At 40.2% G+C, this 24,896-nt stretch overlaps 1 protein-coding gene across 15 annotated transcripts in view; it reads right to left on the bottom strand.

Moving 5' to 3' along the window:
• Positions 1-11,456, bottom strand: part of Pop1 (POP1 ribonuclease P/MRP subunit) — a 139,699-nt gene extending 128,243 nt beyond the window's left edge. For 4 of the 15 annotated variants that reach the window (XM_071684918.1, XM_071683598.1, XM_071684823.1 and 1 more), the window contains exons 1-3: positions 11,269-11,422; positions 8,781-8,985; positions 7,808-8,045 (exon numbers count right to left, since the gene is read on the bottom strand). In XM_071684918.1, the coding sequence (XP_071541019.1) occupies positions 7,808-7,885 (78 nt within the window). In that variant the 5' untranslated portion in view covers positions 7,886-8,045; positions 8,781-8,985; positions 11,269-11,422. Of the gene's footprint in view, positions 1-7,807; positions 8,046-8,780; positions 8,986-9,371; positions 11,042-11,097; positions 11,119-11,268 lie in introns of those variants that run through there. The other 11 variants (XM_071684358.1, XM_071683932.1, XM_071684451.1 and 8 more) reach the window with 9 other exon arrangements.
• Between the last annotated feature and the right edge of the window lie 13,440 nt (positions 11,457-24,896).

Here is a 24,896-nt window from a genome sequence, read left to right as displayed (position 1 = left end):
CTAGGAGTCGAACGAAGTTGTTGAGATAAAATACTCGAATCTCAGAGTGCTTTTCTGAACCTAAAATCAACACAGGTACGGACCTGTGGTACTTCAATGCATTCTGGCACTCGAACGAACCTGATAAGATAAAATACTCAAATGAGTTGGAGCACTTTTCTGAACCTGAAATCGCCACAGGTACGGACCTGTGGTGCTGGAGGGCATTCTGGGAGTCGAACGAATTTGAGATAAAATACTCGAATCTCAGAGTGCTTTTCTGAACCTAAAATCAACACAGGTACAGACCTGTGGTACTTCAATGCATTCTGGCAATCGAACGAACATGATAAGATAAAATACTCAAACGAGTTGGAGCACTTTTCTGAACCGAAAATCGACACAGTTACGGACCTCTGGTGTTGGAGGGCATTCTGGGAGTCGAACAAAAATTGTTGAGATAAAATACTCAAATGAGTTGAAGTGCTTTTCTGAACCTAAAATCAACACAGGTACAGACCTGTGGTGCTGAAGGGCATTCTGGGAGTCAAACGAAGTTGTTGAGATAACATACTTGAATGAGTCAAGAGTGCTTTTCTAAACCTAAAATCGACACAGGTACAGACCTGTGGTGTTGGAGGGCGTTCTGGGAGTCGAACGAAGTTGTTGAGATAAAATACTCAAATCTCAGAGTGCTTTTCTGAACCTAAAATCGCCACAGGTACGGACCTGTGGTGCTGAAGGGCATTCTGGTAGTCGAACGAAGTTGTTGAGATAACATACTCGAATGAGTCAGAGTGCTTTTCTGAACCTAAAATCGACACAGGTACATACCTCTGGTGCTGGAGGGCACTCTGGGAGTCGAACGAAGTTGTTGAGATAACATACTCGAATGAGTCAGAGTGCTTTTCTGAACCTAAAATCGACACAGGTACGTACCTCTGGTGCTGGAGGGCACTCTGGAAGTCGAACGAAGTTGTTGAGATATAATACTCGAATGCCTCAGAGTGCTTTTCTGAACCTAAAATCGACACAGGTATGGACCTGTGGTGCTGGAGGGCATTCTGGGAGTCGAACGAAGTTGTTGCAATTACTCGAATGAGTCAGATTACTTTTCTGAACCTAAAATCGACACAGGTACATACCTGTTTTGCTGAAGGGCATTCTGGGAGTCGAACGAAGTTGTTGAGATATATTACTCGAACGAGTCAGAGTGCTTTTCTGAACCTAAAATCGACACAGGTACGTACCTCTGGTGCTGGAGGGCACTCTGGAAGTCGAACGAAGTTGTTGAGATATAATACTCGAATGCCTCAGAGTGCTTTTCTGAACCTAAAATCGACACAGGTATGGACCTGTGGTGCTGGAGGGCATTCTGGGAGTCGAACGAAAGTTGTTGCAATTACTCGAATGAGTCAGATTACTTTTCTGAACCTAAAATCGACACAGGTACATACCTGTTTTGCTGAAGGGCATTCTGGGAGTCGAACGAAGTTGTTGAGATATATTACTCGAACGAGTCAGAGTGCTTTTCTGAACCTAAAATCGACACAGGTACGGACCTGTGGTGCTTAAGGCCATCCTGGGAGGTGAAAAAAGTTGCCGAGATAAAATACTTGATTAGGTCAGAGCGCTTTTAAGAACCTAAAATCAACACAGGTACAGACCTGTGGTACTTCAATGCATTCTGGCACTCGAACGAACATAATAAGATAAAATACTCAAATTACTCAGAGCGCTTTTCTGAACCTGAAATCGCCATAGGTACGGACCTGTGGTGCTGGAGGGCATTCTGGGAGTCGAACAAAGTTGTTATGATAAAATACTCGAATCTCAGAGTGCTTTTCTGAACCTAAAATCAACACAGGTACGGACCTGTGGTACTTCAATGCATTCTGGCACTCAAACAAACCTGATAAGATAAAATACTCAAATGAGTCGGAGTGCTTTTCTGAACCTAAAATCGACACAGGTACCGACCTGTGGTGTTGGAGGGCATTCTGGGAGTCGAACGAAGTTGTTGAGATAAAATACTCAAATGAGTCAGAGTGCTTTTCTGAACCTAAAATCGACACACCTGTGGTGCTAGAGGGCATTCTGGGAGTCAAACGAAGTTGAGATAAAATACTCGAATGAGTCAAATACTCGAATCAGTCAGAGTGCTTTTCTGAACCTAAAATCGACACAGGTACGGACCTGTGGTGTTGGAGGGCATTCTGGGAGTCGAACGAAGTTGTTGAGATAAAATACTCAAATGAGTAGCAGCGCTTTTCTGAGCCTGAAATCGCCACAGGTACAGACCTGTGGTACTGGAGAGCATTCTGGGAGTCGAACGAAGTTGAGATAAAATACTCGAATGAATCACAGTGCTTTTCTGAACCTAAAATCGACACAGGTACGGACCTGTGGTGTTGGAGGGCATTCTTGGAGTCGAACGAAATTGTTGAGATAAAATACTCAAATGATTCGGAGTGCTTTTCTGAACCTAAAATCGACACAGGTACGGACCTGTGGTGCTGAACGGCAATCTGGGAGTCAAACGAAGTTCTTGAGATAAAATACTCGAATGAGTCAGAGTGCTTTTCTGAACCTAAAATCGACACATGAACGGACCTGTGGTGTAGGAGGGCGTTCTGGGAGTCGAACGAAATTGTTGAGATAAAATACTCAAATGAGTTGCAGTGCTTTTCTGAACATAAAATCGCCACAGGTACGGACCTGTGATGTTGGAGGACGTCCTGCGAGTCGAACGAAATTGTTGAGATAAAATACTCAAATGAGTTGGAGTGCTTTTCTGAACCTAAAATCGACACAGGTGCGGACCTGTGGTGGTGGAGGGCACTCTGGGAGTCGAACGAAGTTGTTGAGATATAATACTTGAATGACTCAGAGAGCTTTTCTGAACTTAAAATCGACTCAGGTGCGGACCTGTGGTGTTGGAGGGCACTCTGGGAGTCGAACGAATTTGTTGAGATAAAATACTCAAATCTCAGAGTGCTTTTATGAACCTAAAATCGACACAGGTACGGACCTGTGGTGCTGGAGGGCATTCTGGGAGTCGAATGAAGTTGTTGAGATAACATACTCGAATGAGTCAGAGTGCTTTTCTGAACCTAAAATCGACACAGGTACGTACCTCTGGTGCTGGAGGGCACTCTGGGAGTCGAACGAAGTTGTTGAGATAACATACTCGAATGAGTCAGAGTGCTTTTCTGAACCTAAAATCGACACAGGTACGTACCTCTGATGCTGGAGGGCACTCTGGAAGTCGAACGAAGTTGTTGAGATATAATACTCGAATGCCTCAGAGTGCTTTTCTGAACCTAAAATCGACACAGGTACGGACCTGTGGTGCTGGAGGGCATTCTGGGAGTCGAACGAAGTTGTTGCAATTACTCGAATGAGTCAGATTACTTTTCTGAACCTAAAATCGACACAGGTACGTACCTGTTTTGCTGAAGGGCATTCTGGGAGTCGAACGAAGTTGTTGAGATATATTACTCGAACGAGTCAGAGTGCTTTTCTGAACCTAAAATCGACACAGGTACGGACCTGTGGTGCTTAAGGCCATCCTGGGAGGTGAAAAAAGTTGCCGAGATAAAATACTTGATTAGGTCAGAGCGCTTTTAAGAACCTAAAATCAACACAGGTACGGACCTGTGGTGCTGGAGGGCATTCTGGGAGATGAAAAAAGTTGCTGAGATAAAATACTTGATTAGGACGTAGAGCTTTTCTGAACCTAAAATCAACACAGGTACGAACCTGTAGTACTTCAATGCATTCTGGCACTCGAACGAACTTGATAAGATAAAATACTCAAATGAGTTGGAGCGCTTTTCTGAACCTGAAATCGCAACAGGTACGGACCTGTGGTGCTGGAGGGCGTTATGGGAGTCAAACAAAGATGCTGATATAAAATACCTCAATGAGTCGGAGCGCTTTTCTGAAACTAGAATCGAAACAGGTATGGACCTGTGGTGCTTCAAGGACTTCTGGGAGTCAAATGAAGTTGAGATAAAATACTCGATTGAATAGGATCGCTTTTCTGAACCTAAAATAGACACAGGTACAGACCTATGGTGCTTAAGGCCATCCTGGGAGGTGAAGAAAGTTGCTGAGATAAAATACTTGATTAGGTCGGAGCGCTTTTCACAACCTAAACTCAACACAGGTACGGACCTGTGGTACTTTAATGGATTCTGGCACTCGAACGAACCTGATAAGATAAAATACTCAAATAAGTTGGAGTGCTTTTCTGAACCTGAATTCGCCACAGGTACGGACCTGTGGTGCTTAAGGCAATCCTGGGAGGCAAAAAAATTTGCTGAGATATAATACTTGATTAGGTCGGAGTGCTTTTCTCAACCTAAAATTGACACAGGTACGGACCTGTGGTGTTGGAGGGCTTTCAGGGAGTCGAACGAAGTTGAGATAAAATACTCGAATGAGTGAGAGTGCTTTTCTGAACCTAAAATCGACACAGGTACGGACCTGTGGTACTTCAATGCATTCTGGCACTCGAACGAAGTTGAGATAAAATACTCGAATGAGTCACAGTGCTTTTCTGAACCTAAAATCGACACAGGTACGGACCTGTGGTGCTGGAGGGCGTTCTGGGAGTCGAACGATGTTGCTGTTATAAAATACCTCAATGAGTCGGGGCACTTTTCTGAACCTAAAATCGACACAGATACGGACCTGTGTTGCTTCAAGGCATTCTGGGAGCCAAATGAAGTTGTTGAGATAAAATACTCGATTCAATCGCAGTGCTTTTCTGTATATAAAATCAACACAGCACCTGTGGTGCTGGAGAGCGTTCTGGGAGTCGAACGAAGTTGCTGATATAAAGTACCTCAATGAATCAGGGCGCTTTTCTGAACCTAAAATGGAACCTGATAAAATACTCAAATGAGTTGGAGCACTTTTCTGAACCTAAAATCGCCACAGGTACGGACCTGTGGTGCTGGAGAGCATTCTGGGAGTCAAACGAAGTTGTTGAGATATAATACTCGAATGAGTCACGAGTGCTTTTCTGAACCTAAAATCGACACAGGTACGGACCTGTGGTGCTGGAGGGCATTCTGGGAGTCGAACGAAGTTGTTGAGATATAATACTCGAATGAGTCAGAATGCTTTTCTGAACCTAAAATCGACACAGGTACGGACGTGTGGTGCTGGAGTTCGTTTTGGGAGTCGAACGAAGTTGCTGATATGAAATACCTCAATGAGTCAGGCCGCTTTTCTGAACCTAAAATCAAAACAGGTACGGACCTGTGTTGCTTCAAGGCATTCTGGGAGTCGAATGAAGTTGAGATAAAATACTAGATTGAATCGAAGTGCTTTTCTGTACCTAAAATTGACACAGGTAATGGACCTGTGGTGCTTAAGGGCATCCTGGGAGTAGACAAAAGTTGAGATAAAATACTTGATTAGGTCGGAGCATTTTTCTCAACCTAAAATCACCACAGGTACGGACCTGTGGTGCTGGAGGGCATTCTGGGAGTCGAACGAAGTTGTTGAGATAAAATACTCGAATGAGTCAGAGTGCTTTTCTGAACCTAAAATCGACACAGGTACGGACCTGTGGTGCTGGAGGGCGTTCTGGGAGTCGAACGAAGTTGCTGAGATAAAATACCTCAATGAGTCGGGGCGCTTTTCTGAACCTAAAATCGACACAGGTACGGACTTGTGTTGATTCAAGGCATTCTGGGAGTTGAATGAAGTTGTTGAGATAAAATACTCGATTGAATCAGAGAGCTTTTCTGTACCTAAAATCGACACAGGCCTTAAGCACCTGTGGTGCTTAAGGCCATCCTGGGAGTAAAAAAAAGTTGAGATAAAATACTTGATTAGGTCGGGGCACTTTTCTGAACTTAAAATCAACACAGGTACGGATCTGTGGTGCTGGAGGGCATCTTGGGAGTTGAAACTTCTTTAGATAAAATACCTGATTAGGTCGGAGGGCTTTTCTGAACCTAAAATCGACATAGGTACGAACAGATCTGTGGTGCTGGAGAGCATTCTGAGAGTCGAACGAAGTTGCGGAGATAAAATACTCAAGTGAATCGGGGCACTTTTCTGTACCTAAAATTGACACACGTACGGACCTGTGGTGCTTAAGGCCATCCTGGGAGTCGAAAAAAGTTGAGATAAAATACTTGATTAGGTCGGAGCGCTTTTCTGAAACTAAAATCAACACAGGTACGGACCTGTGGTTCTTCAAGACGTTCTGCAACTTGAACGAACTTGATGAGATAAAATACTCAAATGAGTTGGAGCGCTTTTCTAAACCTAAAATCGACACAGGTACGGACCTGTGGTGCTGGAGGGCGTTCTGGGAGTCGAATGAAGTTGTTGAGATAAAATGCTAGAATGAGTCGATGCGCTTTTCTATACCAAAAATCGACACAGGTACAGACCTATGGTGCTGGAGGGCATCTTGGGAGTCGAACGAAGTTGTTGCGATAAAATACTTGACTAGCTCGGAGGGTCTTTTCAAACATGAAATCGACACAGATACGGACCTGTGGTGCATGAGGGTGTTCTAGGAGTTGAAAGAAGTTGTTGAGATAAAATACTCGAATGAGTCAGAGCGCTTTACTGAACTTAAAACTGACATAGGTACGGACGGACCTGTGGTGCTGGAGGATGTCTTGGGAGTCGAACGAAGTTGTTGAGATAAAATACTCGATTAGGTCGGAGCACTTTTCAGAACCTAAAATCAACACAGGTACGGACCTGAGGTGCTTCAAGGCATTCTGGAACTCGACTGAACTTGATAAGATAAAATACTCGAAGCATACTTTTCATCCATAATAATGCTATAGTTATTGATGATAAAGTAACTTTATATAACAAACCATGTGATCCCTAACATCCTTACAGACCATGATGCAAATGTCCTGTCAATATCTTGTCTTATCCAACTGGCACCTGATGTGACAGTTAAATTGCTCAAATGGAAAAAAAAATCACTTCTAATCAAGGAATTCCCATTAACTTGTGAAATTTTAACAATTCATTCCTTAAAGCCTACTTTCTCATGGTAATCCAACACTATCGAGATATATAGCAACCCTACAGGGTGTATGCAATAAGTTCATCAATTACCTCCCACCAACCATGCAGGAAGGTGCAGTGAAATGGACTCTTAAAAATTTTCTAGTCTCTAACACACTCCCACTCCCCATTGTATGGTAATATTTGTCTTTAACTCTGCCTGTGAAGTGTTTATAAAGTGTTCATTGGTGTATCTTAAAATATTTCATAAGTTCACACTTGTAACCATCAGTTGTATGTGAACCACCACTGTCTCAATAAATGCCCCTTTGTACATATGATAAATGTCTGATTCTTTTGTTCAAGTGATGCAATGTGTTGCAAGTGCTGTCACAGAAATGTGTGTTAGCTTTCAAGATATTTATGAGATAACACATCACATTTGTTCAATCCCATTAAAATGCCCTACTAAATGTGTACATGTCTGATCACTGCTTTAGATGATGATGAACTTGGCGATAATTTAGCACACTGAGTCTAATTCTAAGAATGATACTGATGACCCTAAATCCAATGGCAGTGACTATTTTCTCATGTCTACATGCATATCTTTAACTTCAGACGTATGTCATAAATCTTTATGAGTCTTATTCTTCTCATGCCTTTTGCACATACAGTAATAACCAAGTTCTCCTGTAGCTACAGCATAAGGGCTAAAACTATATACCAGTAGAATTTAACATAGCTTCCAAAACCAATAATACCTAACTGGAGATACCCATCTCTACATATACCATCTACTACAAAATGTGCAGTAATCATTTCTTACCTGAATTAAGCAGGACTTTGTAGCTGATCTTAAGAGTTGCTCTGTAACCTCTGAATGTTGGAGTGTCTGGGAGTGCATAGCCCCACTGCCTTTTCATATGGGAGCGTTTAGCATGCCATATATGTGTCTCAAGCCATATAAATTCCTTCTGACATCAGTTGTACTCAGCCAACAGGTTGCATGGTCGTCAATGATATTTTCTTCTGGGACAATGGGTAGGTTTCACATTGGCACCACCCTTTATGGAAATTAAGAGCATAACACAAGTTATATTTCATAATCTGATGGATATTGTTACTTATAGATATCCCTGGGGATAAAGAAGAAAGATTTTTCATGTTAGCTGAGATGGTACAGGCAACTGACTGCCCTAATAGAGGCCACTGTTTATAGATATCCCTGGGTATAAGGAAGATTTGTTTTTCATGTTAGCTGAGATGGCATGGGGAGTTTTTCTTTCTTTTCTCAGAGAATGTGGAATGTATTTCCATTGCATGTCCAAATGAGTAAGAATGCCTGCCTTAGATGCTACCACTAGTGAATGATCACTCTGGCAAGCAATCACCCACTATTGTCATGAAAGGTTTTTCAAATCTTTGAGTTCTATTTTCCGTGCCTAACACAATCAAATGTATTTTTTCATGGAAACCATAAGAGCAAACCACTGTACAGTAAAAGACAGTGGAATAGTGCGTTGGTATAGTGCACTGCCACACTACTGTGAAATAAAAGGCATAATTTTGTAGGTGTCAGATTATGAATAGATCATGAAAGTGAATTGTGCTACTGTGTGACCACCTTATCAGCTAAACCTGTATCTTTTTGCCAAGGTCAACATTTTTTTACATATGATAACTGAAGTAATTCAAGGATCCTTGAGTCTGTCTCAGCTCAAAAAGCATAATCCAGCAAAAAAGAAAACAAATTGAGACTACTTCACTTATGTATCAAATAATCCAATCTGTAAATTTACCTGCTCTATGTTTCCAAAACTTGTTCAATATCCATGTTTGTGGAAATATGCAGTTCTCATGCAAAATAATGGCCAGTAAAATCTTACTTCCTTCTTATGTCTTCCTGAAGACATCTTGAAAAGAGCTTGGGATTTGATGAAACAGCTCACCTTTGTATGTGTCTAGGCAGATTTTGGAAGGCTCGACCTCTATGTTCACAGTTATCTAAAACAAAATGCATATCTTATACAAGTGATAGGAATACAGTGAATGGAGGGGTGCATAGAAGGAAATAAAAAAAAAAAACAAGAGAAGAGGAGAGTATAACGTTATTGCAGGGACAGGTGCAAACATAAAATATTCTTGTCTTCCACAACAGTCACTCAACTTCTGGGGAAAGCAATGACGAAGAGAAGAATGTTAAGCATTAAGTCAACTGATGAATTAAAAACAATTACTCCTGCACATTACAGTTTCAGTTGATGGTTTTGACAATGGCATTACAAAAAAAAAATAATACAAAATCATCTAATTAGCCCTTTACTAGAAACTATCTGAATAGAATGGCAATAATCATTTCAAGAACAACAGACCTCACAACTCCTACATACTTAGCTTTGTAATGATAGATTTTATCTCCCGAATACGGGCAGCGCCATGGGAAAAGTAATTGCATTGTTGTGGAAGCTTCTCCATCATGCCACAAAGATACATGCATGTAAAAAATGGATATTCACTCTTAGTGTAATATCAAACAAACCCTTTCATTACAGTAAACAGTACATTAACATTCACAAAATTCTAAGTCCCTTCTTTAACTTATCAAAAATGTCTGTTGAATACAAGGACCCATAAATAAGATTGTGACAATGCATTTAAGTGAATAAGTCTAATTTCAAAAGTAACTCTTATGCCTTAATCAGTGATAATGAACTGTTCATCTGATTAATGACCAAATACCTTGACAATGAACAGACAATGAACATTATCTCGGAGAGCAAAATTGGGCATGCCTGAAGGAACAGCAGTTCCAACAATATCATATGGTTGCGAGACATGGACTGTAGATAGGGTTATATGGAGCAGGGTGGATGTGTAGGAAATGAAATGTTTGAAGGCAATATGTTGTGCGAGGTGCTTTGATCAAGCAAGTAATAAAAGGGTAAGGGAGATGTGTGGTAATATGAAGAGTGTGGCTGAGAGAGCAGATCAAATGGTTCAAATAGTTTGGACATATGGAGAAAATGAGAGGGGGGGGAAGGGTTGAAAAAGAGGGTATATGTGTCAGAGGTGGAAGGAACGAGGAGAGGCAGACCAAACTGGAGGTGGAAAGATGGAGTGAAAAAGATTCTGAGTGATCGGAGCCTAAACATACAGGATGGTGAAAGGTGTACGAGGAATAGAGAGAATCGGAACAATGTGGTATATCGGGGTTGACAAGGCCAATGGGCTGAACCAGGGCATGTGAAATGTCTGGGGTAAACCATGGAAAGGTCTGTGGGGCATGGATGTGGACAGGGAGCTGTGGTTTTGGTGCATTATACAAAACAGCTAAAGACTGAGTGTGAATAAATGTGGCCTTTGTTTTGTGTTTTCCAGGCACTACCTCACTGACAAGGGGTGGCGATGCTGTTTCCTGTGGGGCGAGGTGTCACCAGAAATGGATGAAGGAAAGCACGTATGAATATGTACATGTGTATATATGTCTGTGTATGTGTATGTAATGTATGTACTTGTGTATATGTTGTTATGTATATGTATGTGTGTTTAAGTATATATTAGTGTACATGAGTGGATGGGTCATTTTTGTCTGTTTTCTGGTGCTACCTCGCTGAAGTGGGAAATGGCAATCAAGTGAAATATAACAAAAAAGAGAATCCAAACAAGAGTCAAGTGAATGTTTTTTCAGCTCTACAGGATGATGTTTTCTAATGTGCTCACAGTACTAGGATAATAGATGATGTTGGAACATCAATGGTATCCCAACTGTTAGCTTACTATTCGTATGAATTGGAGTGGTGTTACTACTGTATTATATACACTCTCAACTTTTACTTTTTCGTGTTTTACCACACAATTTTCAACTACAAATTCCTTGCCTACTTTAGAACTTTTAACTGACGCAGTTGGAGGTGCTACATTTAAAATCCTACACTCTAAATGAATCTTATACATTATACAGAATCCTGTAGTGTGAATTTCGTTAAATTCCACATTGTGCACAATCCTGTGGTGTGAATTTCAAGTTCCATCATGAAGACGTGAGTCCGTATTGTAAAATCTTGCTTCACGCAACACCTTTAGTTAAGTGTACATCAATTGAAATTTCTTACTTACAAACCTCTGAATTGTACCTGAAGTATCAATACAGTACAATTTTACCGCTAACTTCCGGCCTTTCTCATTAGTTAAGTGCAAGATCATCTTTGTTATCAATGCGAGCCAACATCTACCCTTAACACACATCCCACTATCTATGCCTTGATCGAGTAACAGTGTATGACACACCTCATCTTCAGCTAGATATAAAATCCAAATACGACTCCTCTACAATTCAACAATCCAAATGGAATGTGAACTCATTGTGAGCATAATTCGTTTTAACATTCCTTTTTCCACACGTGAACACTTGAAATGACACCCATGATGGACCAGCGACCACCCTTACCAGCCACCATCTGTGACCCAGCGAAGACAAAACGGAACCCAAGAATAGCAATCATCATTTTTATCATAAAATGAAATTTTCATATACCAATAACGTTACTATTGTACATATAGAGATTATTCAAAGCATTTCCAATATTAAAAAGTTACCTTGAAACAAGAAAATACCAACACAAGACCACCAACCTGAAGAACTTACAATATATCTATTTTTCAGATGTGAAAATTCTTTCATAATGGTTAACAGTAGCTAATGCAGAGATATAATCAACAAAGAATCTTATACATTCATAAATATAGTTGTATTCGCCCTTACATTAGTGTCAGTGTTACATACCACCTCTTCAAATGTGCTGCCGTAATCACACTCTGAAGTCATTGGAATTGGAATTGCCAAAATGTGCTGCCGTAACTACACTCAGTCATTTGAATTGGAATTGCCAACTAACTAATCATGGAAGTGTATTCCGAAATATATATATATATATATATATATATATATATATATATATATATATATATATATATATATATATATATATATAATGGTATGAAAACTGCTTTTTCTTGTTTCAACGAGGTGGTTTGATGTTTGAAACATTAATGTCCAGTTCTCCTCGGAATGAGAAAGTCTAGAGAGTAATCTGGGAGATACCCTAGTACAATATTGACATTAAAAGGGCGTAAAGCTACTAAGGTATCATTTAACATGGAAGTTTGTAGTAAACAGGTGCTGAAACAGACATACAAAATTGCCAGATGGGAGGGTTTTCAAATGAGTATATGTCAAGAGTAACAAGAGACGAAAGGAAAGAAAAGAGTTACATTAAACTGGGTCGTCAGAAATCGATGAGGCCAGGGAGAGGAAAATCAGATGTATAACAGATGTACCATAAACTGAAGGGTCTTTATGCTAATGCCGATGGACTAGTAGCAAATGATAAGATAATTGAACTAAAAAATTGTGTCAGAGATAATAACTTCGATATCGATGGCGTGGTTGAAAGTTGAAACTAAACTCAAAAGAACTTAGGTCTAACTAACACAGTCTGCCCAGACAGGTACATAACAAAAGAGTACAGAGAAGGTAAAAGATGGGGATTGATCCTCTTAATATAGGATAACACTAACTTTCAGGATACATAAATAAATGGCAACTTGAATCAGTATATAGAGATTGCAGTAGTCTTGTAGTATACTTTCTTCCAAAGAACTGATGCAACCCAAATTCAGCAATTGCGTCTCATTAATGAGAAAGGATAAATCAGGACGGTGAGGGAGTAGGCGAAGCATTCCTTTCGTGAAGATGGTAAATTATGGATTATGGGAAACTTCAATTACAGGGAAATTGATTAGGAAATCTTAAATGCTCGCGGAGACAGGAAGACATGGTAATAAAGGTTTCTTGAATATGTAAAGGAGGACTTTCTGTATCATTGGTCATGTAACATTCGAACCTAGGCACTGCGAAACACCGTTTCTGCATAACGTCTTTACATAACACAATATGAAAATAAAACATCATATATGAAACTCCTAATGGGAATCGTGATAACGGTAGCACTTGATTTTTTTTTTTTTTTTTTTTTTTTTTTTTTCCAAAAGAAGGAACAGAGAAGAGGTCCAGGTGAGGATATTCCCTCAAAGGCCCAGTCCTCTGTTCTTAACGCTACCTCGCTATCGCGGGAAATAGCGAATAGTATGAAAAAAAAAAAAAAAAAAAATATATATATATATATATATATATATATATATATATATTATTTATTTTACTTTGTCGCTGTCTCCCGCATTAGTGAGGTAGCGCAAGGAAACAGACGAAAGAATGGCCCAACCCACCCACATACACATGTATATACATACACGTCCAAACATACAAATATACGTACCTATACATCTCAAAGTATACATACATATACATACACAGACATATACATACATACACATGTACATGAAATGGAGAGAGGAGTAATATATATATATATATATATATATATATATATATATATATATATATATATATATATATATATATATATATATATATATATATATATATATATATATATATATATATTATTTATTTTACTTTGTCGCTGTCTCCCGCATTAGTGAGGTAGCGCAAGGAAACAGACGAAAGAATGGCCCAACCCACCCACATACACATGTATATACATACACGTCCACACATACAAATATACGTACCTATACATCTCAAAGTATACATACATATACATACACAGACATATACATACATACACATGTACATAATTCATACTGTCTGCCTTTATTCATTCCTATCGCCACCCCGCCACACATGAAATAACCCCCCCCCCTCCCCTCCGCATGTGCGCGAGATAGCGCTAGAAAAGACAACAAAGGCGACATTCGTTCACACTTAGTCTCTGGCTGTCATGTATAATGCACCGAAACCACAGTTCCCTTTCCATATCCAGGCCCCACAGAACTTTCCATGGTTTACCCCAGACGCTTCACATGCCCTGGTTCAATCCACTGCCAGCACGTCGACCCCGATATACCACATCGTTCCAATTCACTCTATTCCTTGCACGCCTTTCACCCTCCTGCATGTTCAGGCCCCAATCACTCAAAATCTTTTTCACTCCATCTTTCCACCTCTGATTTGGTCTCCCACTTCTCCTCGTTCCTTCCATCTCTGACACATATACCCTCTTGCTCAATCTTTCCTCATTCTCTCTATGTGACCAAACCAATTCAAAACACCCTCTTCTGCTCTCTCAACCACACTTTTTATTACAACACATCTCTCTTACCCTATTATTACTCGATCAAACTACCTTACACCACATATTGTCCTCAAACATCTCATTTCCAGCACATCCACCCTCCTGCGCACAACTCTATCTATAGCCCACGCCTCACAACCATATAACATTGTTGGAACCACTATTCCTTCAAACATACCCATTTCTGCTTTCCAAGATAATGTTCTTGACTTCCACACATTCTTCAACTCTCCCAGAACTTTCGCTCCCTCCCCCACCCTATGATTCACTTCAGTTTCCGTGGTTCCATCCGCTGCCAAATCCACTCCCAGATATCTAAAACAATTCACTTCCTCCAGTTTTTCTCCATTCAAACTTACCTCCCAATTGACTTGTCCCTCAACCCTACTGTAACTAATAACCATGCTCTTATTAACATTTACTCTCAGCTTTCTTCTTTTACACACTTTACCAAACTCGGTCACCAGCTTCTGCAGTTTCTCACATGAATCAGCCACCAGCGCTGTATCATCAGCGAACAACAACTGACTCACTTCCCAAGATCTTTCATCCACAACTGACTGCATAATTGCCCCTCTTTCCAAATCTCTTGCATTCAACTCCCTAACAACCCCATCCATAAACAAATTAAACAACCATGGAGATGTCACACACCCCTGCCGCAAACCAACATTCACTGAGAACCAATCACTTTCCTCTCTTTCTACATGTACACATGCCTTACATCCTTGATAAAAACTTTTCACTGCTTCTAACAACTTGCCTCCCACACCATATATTCTTAATACCTTCCACAGAGCATCTCTATCAACTTTATCATATGCCTTCTCCAGATCCAGAAATGCTACATACAAATCCATTTGCTTTTCTAAGTATTTCTCACATACATTCTTCAATATATAAACAAGAGAACAAAGGCTTGTACTGTAGACGAGGTACAAAGGACACTGAAGCCAGCCAGTATTAGAAAGATACAAGGGAGCGAGGAATGAGTACTGTGAGGTAAGGAGGGAGAAGTAAAGAGGTTTTGAAAAGGGCATCGTGAACAAGTTGAAAAACAACCCAAACCTTTACAGGAAGTTCATCATGAGTGAACTCTCGGTTGTAGAACAAATAAATCAGGCGACTGGACTCGGAAAGAACTCTGAAAGATGTAATTAGGCGCAACTGCCCTCAAACAAAAATAACCAGAAGCAGAGTACACAGGGCTCGCCCCACCTCTAACAGAGAAAATCTAAAGCACAAATGGATTCCTGCATAGGTAACTGAAATGCTACAGAAATCTACTTACATATTTACAAAAGAAATATTACAAGTATGATCTCTGCCTCCTTCTTCTGTTTCCCCTTTTAGAAAGTCAAAACACGAGGGGAGGGTTTCTAGCCCCCCCCCGCTCCCGTCCCCTTTAGTCGCCTTCTACGACACGTGAGGAATGCGTGGGAAGTACTCTTTCTCCCCTATCCTACCTTGCTAACGCGGGAGACAGCGGCAAAAAAAAAAAAATGATCTCTGCTACATACAAAACAATAAACACTTTGGTCAATTTCCTTTAAAAACTATATGAAACCTTATTTACACACATTAAATACAATATTTCCAAAAGGTCACAAATTCCCTACATCCAGGATGTTCACTATCAACACAATGTCAGGTAACTTAATTAATTTACATCACAACACACTTTACTCAGTTTCATCGTTCACACAACACCCTAATTGCCTCTGGAAACCATGAAGAAAATTTCTGATAATGAAATCAAATATAATTTGAAAATGAAGAGGGGTCAAGGGATCATATTTATTACACTATGGTACTGCTTTGGAAGAGAAACAGTCAATAAATAACATTTGCACATGAATTATTGATGATACTACTGATGTATCAGATTGTGTCCCAAGCACTTGCAGTGATGGTATGGTATTATGATGAAAGGAAGTGTATGGTGTAAGATCACTATTAGATGTGGCTGAAGTCGAGGAAGCAAGAACAAGACTAATCACATCGCGAAAGAGTTGCTAAAGAGTAAAGAAATACACCTTGAAAATATAATTAGATTTGCTAGTGATACCTGTTTGACAATGTTAAGGGCAAGTAAAGGTTTTCAAGCACACCTAAAGAATGATATTCCATCTGTTTTAGTTCTAAGGTGTCCTCTTTCTTAAAGATGTGTTTATGACTTTGAACGTAGCAGTAAAAGTCATCAGTGTGATAATATTCAGAACACAGTTTAGGCTCCCAAACACGACATGTTGAAATTATCACAAAATTGCTGGCTGTCGAGGTGGTGTCATATCCAGAATTTTGGAACAATGGGATGCACTGCAGCTATTTTCTTTTCAGGCTGAAGCCAAAACAGAGTGGATGGAGCAGCCTGGATACACAAAACTGTTATCACCTTGGAAATCAAGCATATGCTGCATGAAGAAAGAATTCTAATCTCAGCAGTTCACACTTCTAACACTCTTCTCTGCCATTTCAGCTGAATACAGAAGTATTTTGGGTATGTTTTTATATGATAAAGAAATACTCTCAACTGGAATAGCTGTCTTCTACCCTAATGACACACACACACACACACACACTCACCAAAAGTGGATGGCTCAAGCTTAAAAGGTGACCTAAACAAACTCTAAAATTGATCTGATATATGGGTGATGAAATTCAGCCCAAGTGAATGCAATGAAGATGGAACAAAGAGAAAGTGCATTAATACAATTATTGTATAGCATAATATAAGCTTCAGAATTATGTATGAAAGGACTTGTCCAAATCGTCCCTAACTTTTTGCCGGAGTCCCACTTTAGGTGGACAATAACATTCAAGTATATAAATAAGGAAAAATAAAGCAAGCTGTTCATATCCTACATTAGGCCAAAACTATGCTATGGTTCGCAGCTTTGATCACAATACTTAAACAAGAGAGAACAAAAAGAGGACTTCCACAGGAGGGCACGTACGTTGGTGTCTGAGTTAAAAGAGCTGAGTTACGGGCAAACATCAGCCTCATTAATCTGTCTGCTACATAAGAAAAAGAGAAAGGTAAGGGCTGGCCTGGTCAAAACCTTTCATATTTTCAAACAAGTTTGTAATAAGTTTGTGAACAGTTGCTTGAACAATGTAAGGAAAACACACAACCAGAGGTAATATGATACTGAGCTAGAGACTTTTTTGGGAGAAAAAATAGATGCTTTTTTCACAGCGTAATAATAATGCATGAATGAAATAAAATAAATGAGGAAATATGATATGCAGACAGCATACAAAAGTTTTAAAAGTTGTGATAATAAAATTTAGATGGCACCCCAAATGTACGAAACTCCTTCCTCGAAGAGAACAAATTGGTGGTTACAAAATCACGTGCAAGTTGGATGCACGTACCAGTGCTACCATTCCATAGCATTCCTCAAAAAAATCCTGGGATTTAAGTGCAGTCTTGGGATCTTGGCACTGTAACAGCAAAATGTTCTTGATCTTGGGGATTATAGAAGTATTTCATGCTGTAAATAAATGTTGTATACGACGTGATAAGAGGATATGAAATAACATGGCTTGTTTGACTTACACTTTATAGTATCCTTGCAGACAGCTATGTAAAGCTTATCACATTCATCCATGGACACATACGTGTCCAGCACCGGACACCAATATAGCTTGTAGTTCCTTCCCCAAACCTGTTAATGCAGATTTTAGAGGATTGGGCGATGAGCTGGTTTTCTGTTTTGGGAAGACAATGGAACAATAACGTATGCTGAGTGTCTGTGTCACTAATTCCACCTAAAATTGGCATAATTTGCGAGATTTGAGTTCCATTAACAAATTGCCCATTGAGGACACAAACGCTCCAGGACTTGAAGGTTTGAAAAGTTCCCTAGTCCCCTTTCTGATCCTGTCTTTAATTATTCTGTACAAATCCTTCTATTTTCTTTTTTTTTAAGTATTCATCTCTCACACTCAAAGTAGATACCTGGATTCACATACCCACTATTATTCATGAAACCACATTGTCCCCCAACCTGATGCTCTGTGATTACTGCTAGCATTTCCACTGCTATCCTATACAACTTGCAAGTTCACAAACCAATACCTTTAGTGGTTAAGTTACACTCCTCTGATCCAGGTAGCTGTCTTTTATTTCTGCCTGACTAACATATGGACTACTGGCATTCTGTTCACAATCTCTCCATGTCATATGGAACACTTGACAACACTTAACCCATGTAGCTCATTCTTCATAACTATATTTTCCTACAGTGAGCACTAAGCGCTAGCCCAGCCTTTTGGCAAAATGGTAGGAACATTAGACAGAAGTAGGTAGGAACATTTAGGCAGAAGTATTAGGTAGAAATATTAGGTAGTAGTAATAGGTAGGAGCATTAGACAGACGTCACTAGGAACATTACATAAGAACCTCTACAAACACTTGCCCTTTGCTAGTGGCCTGTTAAGGGTGAGGCATTAAAGGCTAAGAAGCAGCATTAGAGTTCTTTAGTGATTGAGACTCCAATTGGAACTGGCATATGGGTGTGAGGCAGGGCTGTGTGATGACACTGTTGCTTTTTAACATATATATGGATAGAGTGATAAGAGGGTTGACAGCAAAACCTGGGAAAGAGGGTGCAGAGATGGAGTGTGACGGAGAGGTATGATGGATAATGACAGGCTTGTTTGCAGGTTATACTGTACTGTCTGCTGAGAGCGTAAGGGAGCTGCAGAAGGTTATAACTGTCCTCTGTGATGTGTGTAGGCATAGGTGATTGAAGGTAAACGCTATTACAAGTAAAGTAATGGTGTCTGAAAGGCAACTGAGTGAAACTATAATTTTGTAAAACCCTGTAGAATGAAAGAAAAAGTGTATTAAACTGTTTTAAAGATGTGCGGAAAGAAAGACTGGAAAAGGTGAGAGAATTTAAGTATTTAGGAGTTATCTTGGGTAAGTTAGGTGATATGCAAGGAGAGGTAAGGGAGAGAGCAGTACAAGGAAGAATTGTTGGGCCCCTTAACTGAATAATGAAGGGTAGATATGTATATGGAAGTGAAAAAAGGACTAACGGACAGCATAGTCCTCCAAGCCCTGACCTTTGTAGTCAAAATATGGACATGGAATGAGTCAAAGAGGTCAAGAACCCAGGCTGTGGAAATTTAGCTATTTGAAAGAAACATGTGGTGAATAGATGGAATGAAGAAAGAAATGAGATGTAGTAGGGCACAGAATGCAAATGGAATTAATTGTTGAGTAGTAAAGTAGGTGAAATGTAATGCATGTGGAAAGAATGCAAGATGAGTTTACAAGGAGTGTAAGAGAGTACAGTTAAAGGGTTTGGGATGAAAGGAAGAACACCTGTGAGATGGGGAAAAAGAGAGGAAGAGTATTTGAGGAAGAGAAATGGTAAAAGAATGTGTGGAATGGTGTATGTGAGGGAGACATGTAAGGTCAGGGATAAGAGGCTTTTCCCATGGCCACCCATCTGATGGGAGTTTCCGTAGGGAATAGGTGTCAGATATATATAGATAGAGAGATCCCACCAATCACTTCCCTTTCTTACTTGCCCACCTCCCACAAGCTACACACACTTCCCTCACACATGTAAGAGGCACTTTTCCAATACCTAGCTTCATATACTCTTGCCTTTAGCCATTCTACTACTGATCTCTTTGTTGCATATCTTCACATAATCCTCTTCCCAACACTCACTCACTTTCACTACCCTCTTCTCACCCATATTTCCTCTTTTCCAAAAGCCTAAAAAAAAATTCACCCTCTCCTCCACAAGGTAATAATCAGACATCTCACCAGCTTCCCTTCTCTGCACATTCACATTCATGAGTCTCTCTGTTACATGCCTATCAATTTTTACATAATCCAACAATGCCCTACTCAGCCACATTTACTTGTGCATGGCCCTCCTTTTATACCAAGTATTCCCAGTCACCTGTACATTTTCTGCACACAACTCCACAATTTTCATTCATGTCACTGGATACCCCATGCCCCCAACTATACCCTGAACTAACATGTTACCCACTCTCACATTCAAATCACCGATCACTGTTACTTGATTCCTTGCATCAAAATTCCTCACACACTCACTCAACTCCTAAAACACTCATCTCTTCTTTTCTCTAACCCTTTCTTTTCCAGATGTATAAATATAAAAAATTACTTACCTCATGTAATCCACTTTTATTTTTGCCCACATGAGTCTGGGAATCACTTCCTTACACTCTTTCACAGACTCATAACTCCTCTTTCAGCAAATGCCCTATTTATTCCTTAGGTCTTGCCCTCACACTTAACCCCTGGTTGAACCCTTATGATGGTCCCAAACTATTCTTCCCTCTTCCCCTTGAGCTTCGTTTCATAAAGAGCTAAAACACTTCAGTCCCTCTCATCGTACTAGCTCAAAGCAGCCAGGTTTCGAATCAACAAGCTGGAGAAACACTGCAGCTACCAACAAGACTACAGTTGCCATAAAAAAATTCAGGGGTGTAGAGGAGTGATCTATGGGAGGTTGTGGACGCTGATAGTGTTCTGTTGATGTCCTCCTTGCTGAATGATAAGCTGAAGCTGCCTGATGTGGCTCTGTACTGCATGCACCATGCGGGACAGCTTCTCAGCCCAGTTTTGTTTGCAGTGAATGATTCTGTGACCTCTAAGCAGAGATGAGGAATGTGAGGTATTTATGAGGCAGTGGAGTTTACATTAATGGACACCTGTGTTCAGAATCACAGGCCTTGAAGAACAGTCAGTTACCCTTATTGAAACATGCCATAAGTAAAGATAAAGTTGGATTTTTTTAAGATATTAAGCTGATTATCAAGGAGAATGTAAACAGTCAATGCTTCTATGGTGTCCTGAGCTGTGCATGTGTAAGTGGTCCTCCATCTGGTAGCCCCATTTGGGCATGACTAATGGATTATTAACTGCTAGGTGGGGCAAGTAGGGTTGCTGCTGGTGTGCCACATCTAGGTGCTGATGGCAAACCAACTGCTGCTGGCATGCCACATGCAGGTACTACTGGTGGGCCGACTGCATTAGATGCTTCTGGTGGGCTGACCATGGCTAATGAAAGTGGAGTGAATGTAGGTACGGATGGTACAAGAGGATATGGATGTGACCAGCTCCAGGAGAACCATACCATGCATTTGCCAACCAGACTCTCTTCCTTTCTCATAAATGGAAAAACCTCTGAGATCATAAGAGAATTTTAATTTTTTTGTGTTTATGTTCATTTATAACAAGTACTCTATAAAGTCAAAAATAAGGAATTATGGTTGCATCCTATCATTTGCTTCATATAACAGCAAAAATTTAATAAAATTCTTAACTCAGATGGTTTTGATTTACACCTTGGTTTAAAAGAATACTTAACTTAAAATTGAAGAGAATTGTTGTTCATTATAAGTATAATTCAGCTTATCATGCACAGAGCACCAGATTGGGGAGGAGCAGTGTGGTTTCAGAAGTGGTAGAGGATGTGTGGATCAGGTGTTTGCTTTGAAGAATGTATGTGAGAAATACTTAGAAAAGCAAATGGATTTGTATGTAGCATTTATGGATCTGGAGAAGGCATATGACAGAGATGATAGGGATGCTCTGTGGAAGGTATCAAGAATATATGGTGTGGGAGGCAAGTTATTAGAAGCAGTGAAAAGTTTTTATCAAGGATGTAAGGCATGTGTACGTGTAGGAAGAGAGGAAAGTGATTGGTTCTCAGTGAATGTAGGTTTCTGGCAGGGGTGTGTGATGTCTCCATGGTTGTTTAATTTGTTTATGGATGGGGTTGTTAGGGAGGTGAATGCAAGAGTTTTGGAAAGAGGGGCAAGTATGAAGTCTGTTGTGGATGAGAGAGCTTGGGAAGTGAGTCAGTTGTTGTTTGCTGATGAGACAGCGCTGGTGGCTGATTCATGTGAGAAACTGCAGAAGCTAGTGACTGAGTTTGGTAAAGTGTGTGAAAGAAGAAAGTTGAGAGCAAAATGTGAATAAGAGCAAGGTTATAAGGTACAGTAGGGTTGAGGGTCAAGTCAATTCAATTGGGAGGTAAGTTTGAATGGAGAAAAACTGGAGGAAGTAAAGTGTTTCAGATATCTGGGAGTGGATCTGCCAGCGGATGGAACCATGGAAGCGGAAGTGAATCATAGGGTGGGGGAGGGGGCGAAAATCCTGGGAGCCTTGAAGAATGTTTGGAAGTCAAGAACATTATCTCGGAAAGCAAAAATGGGTATGTTTGAAGGAATAGTGGTTCCAACAATGTTGTATGGTTGCGAGGTGTGGGCTATGGATAGAGTTGTGTGCAGGAGGGCGGATGTGCTGGAAATGAGATGTTTGAGGACAATATGTGGTGTGAGGTGGTTTGATTGAGTAATAACAGGGTAAGAGAGATGTGTGGAAATAAAAAGAGTGTGGTTGAGAGAGCAGAAGAGGGTGTTTTGAAATAGTTTGGTCACATGGAGAGAAAGAGTGAGGAAAGATTGACCAAGAGGATATATGTGTCAGAGGTGGAGGGAACGAGGAGAAGTGGGAGACCAAATTGGAGGTGGAAAGATGAAGTGAAAAAGATTTTGAGTGATCGGGGCCTGAACATGCAGGAGGGCGAAAGGCGTGCAAGGAATAGAGTGAATTGGAACGATGTGGTATACCGGGGTCAACGTGCTGTCAATGGATTGAACCAGGGCATGTGAAGCGTCTGGGGTAAACCATGGAAAGTTCTGTGGGGCCTGGATGTGGAAAGGGAGCTGTGGTTTCGGTGCATTATTACATGACAACTAGAGACTGAGTGTGAACGAATGGGGCCTTTGTTGTCTCTTCCTAGCGCTACCTCGCACACATGAGGGGGGAGGGGGTTGTTATTCCGTGTGTGACGAGGTGGCGAGTGGAATAAATAAAGGCAGACAGTATGAATTATGTACATGTGTATATATGTATATGTCTGTGTGTGTATATATATGTATCCATTGAGATGTATAGGTATGTATATTTGCGTGTGTGGACGTGTATGTATATACATGTGTATGTGGGTGGGTTGGGCCATTCTTTCGTCTGTTTCCTTACGCTACCCCGCTAACGCGGGGGACAGCGACAAAGCAAAATAAATAAATATAAATATATGTATAATTCCTATTTTGATGTAGTTTCCTTTTTGGTAGTCAAGGAATTTGTCCATACCACAGTCTGACTTGTACACTATCCACTGATTTTTATAACATGTTTACTTAGCATGAATATTAAAGGTATTCCAACCAATCTTTAAAGTTTTGTGAATCATATTTTACAGAATCAAAATATTGTTTATGACGTTATGGCTTTTTTTAAGATGAGGTTGGACTTGGCCCTTCCTCCACTATACTATCTACCTAGTTAAACCTTGCATACTAAGTGTAGAAAAGGGAATAGGGGTGGAGGAATACTCTACATCTCTAATACCTATACCTCCTCTGTTACAAATATGAGCTTTTCTGAACCTTATTTAGAAAGTATACAAGTTGATATTCAGACCATAAAAGAACTATACTTTTTTCATGTATTACAGATCCCTAAAAGGCAATACATTAAGTTTCATAAGTAAAAGAATGGATATTTTAATAAGTTCAAAGCTGTCTGTATATATCCATGGTGACTGGAATACTGATTAACTGAAGCATGATAGAGATTCAGCTGTATATGAATCTGAGACATTTATGTATTCTAACTTGTGCATTCCCTTAACAACAAAGCCTACCAGGGTTACCAAAACATCTGCTACACTTGATCACATCTGGACTCATCAGGCACAATCAAATATCAGCATATACATATACAATATAATATAAGACACTGCAGACCACTTCCCTATATCTAGCGGTTTAACTAGCAAAATATTAAAAACAAACCCGTCATTTCATTCAAAAGAGGATTATGTCTAATATCTATATTTTTTTTATTATTATTTTTTATTTTGCTTTGTCGCTGTCTCCCGCGTTTGCGAGGTAGCGCAAGGAAACAGACGAAAGAAATGGCCCAACCTACCCCATACACATGTATATACACACACGTCCACACACGCAAATATACATACCTATACATCTCAATGTACACATATATATACACACACAGACACATACATATATACCCATGCACACAATTCACACTGTCTGCATTTATTCATTTCCATCGCCACCTCGCCACACATGGAATACCATCCCCCTCCCCCCTCATGTGTGCGGGGTAGCACTAGGAAAAGACAACAAAGGCCTCATTCGTTCACACTCAGTCTCTAGCTGTCATGCAATAATGCCCGAAACCACAGCTCCCTTTCCACATCCAGGCCCCACAAAGCTTTCCATGGTTTACCCCAGATGCTTCACATGCCCTGGTTCAATCCACTGACAGCATGTTGACCCCGGTATACCACATCGTTCCAATTCACCCTATTCCTTGCACACCTTTCACCCTCCTGCATGTCCAGGCCCCGATCACTCAAAATCTTTTTCACTCCATCCTTCCACCTCCAATTTGGTCTCCCACTTCTCCTCATTCCCTCCACCTCTGACACATATATCCTCTTTGTCAATCTTTACTCACTCATTCTCTCCATGCGACCAAACCATTTCAATACATCCTCTTCTGTTGTCTCAACCACACTCTTTTTATTACTACACATTTCTCTTACCCTTTCATTACTTACTCGATCAAACCACCTCACACCACATATTGTCCTCAAACAT

This window comes from Panulirus ornatus, chromosome 1, assembly GCF_036320965.1.
Source record: "Panulirus ornatus isolate Po-2019 chromosome 1, ASM3632096v1, whole genome shotgun sequence".
NCBI lineage: Eukaryota > Metazoa > Arthropoda > Malacostraca > Decapoda > Palinuridae > Panulirus > Panulirus ornatus.
This window is presented reverse-complemented; position numbering and strand designations above follow the sequence as displayed.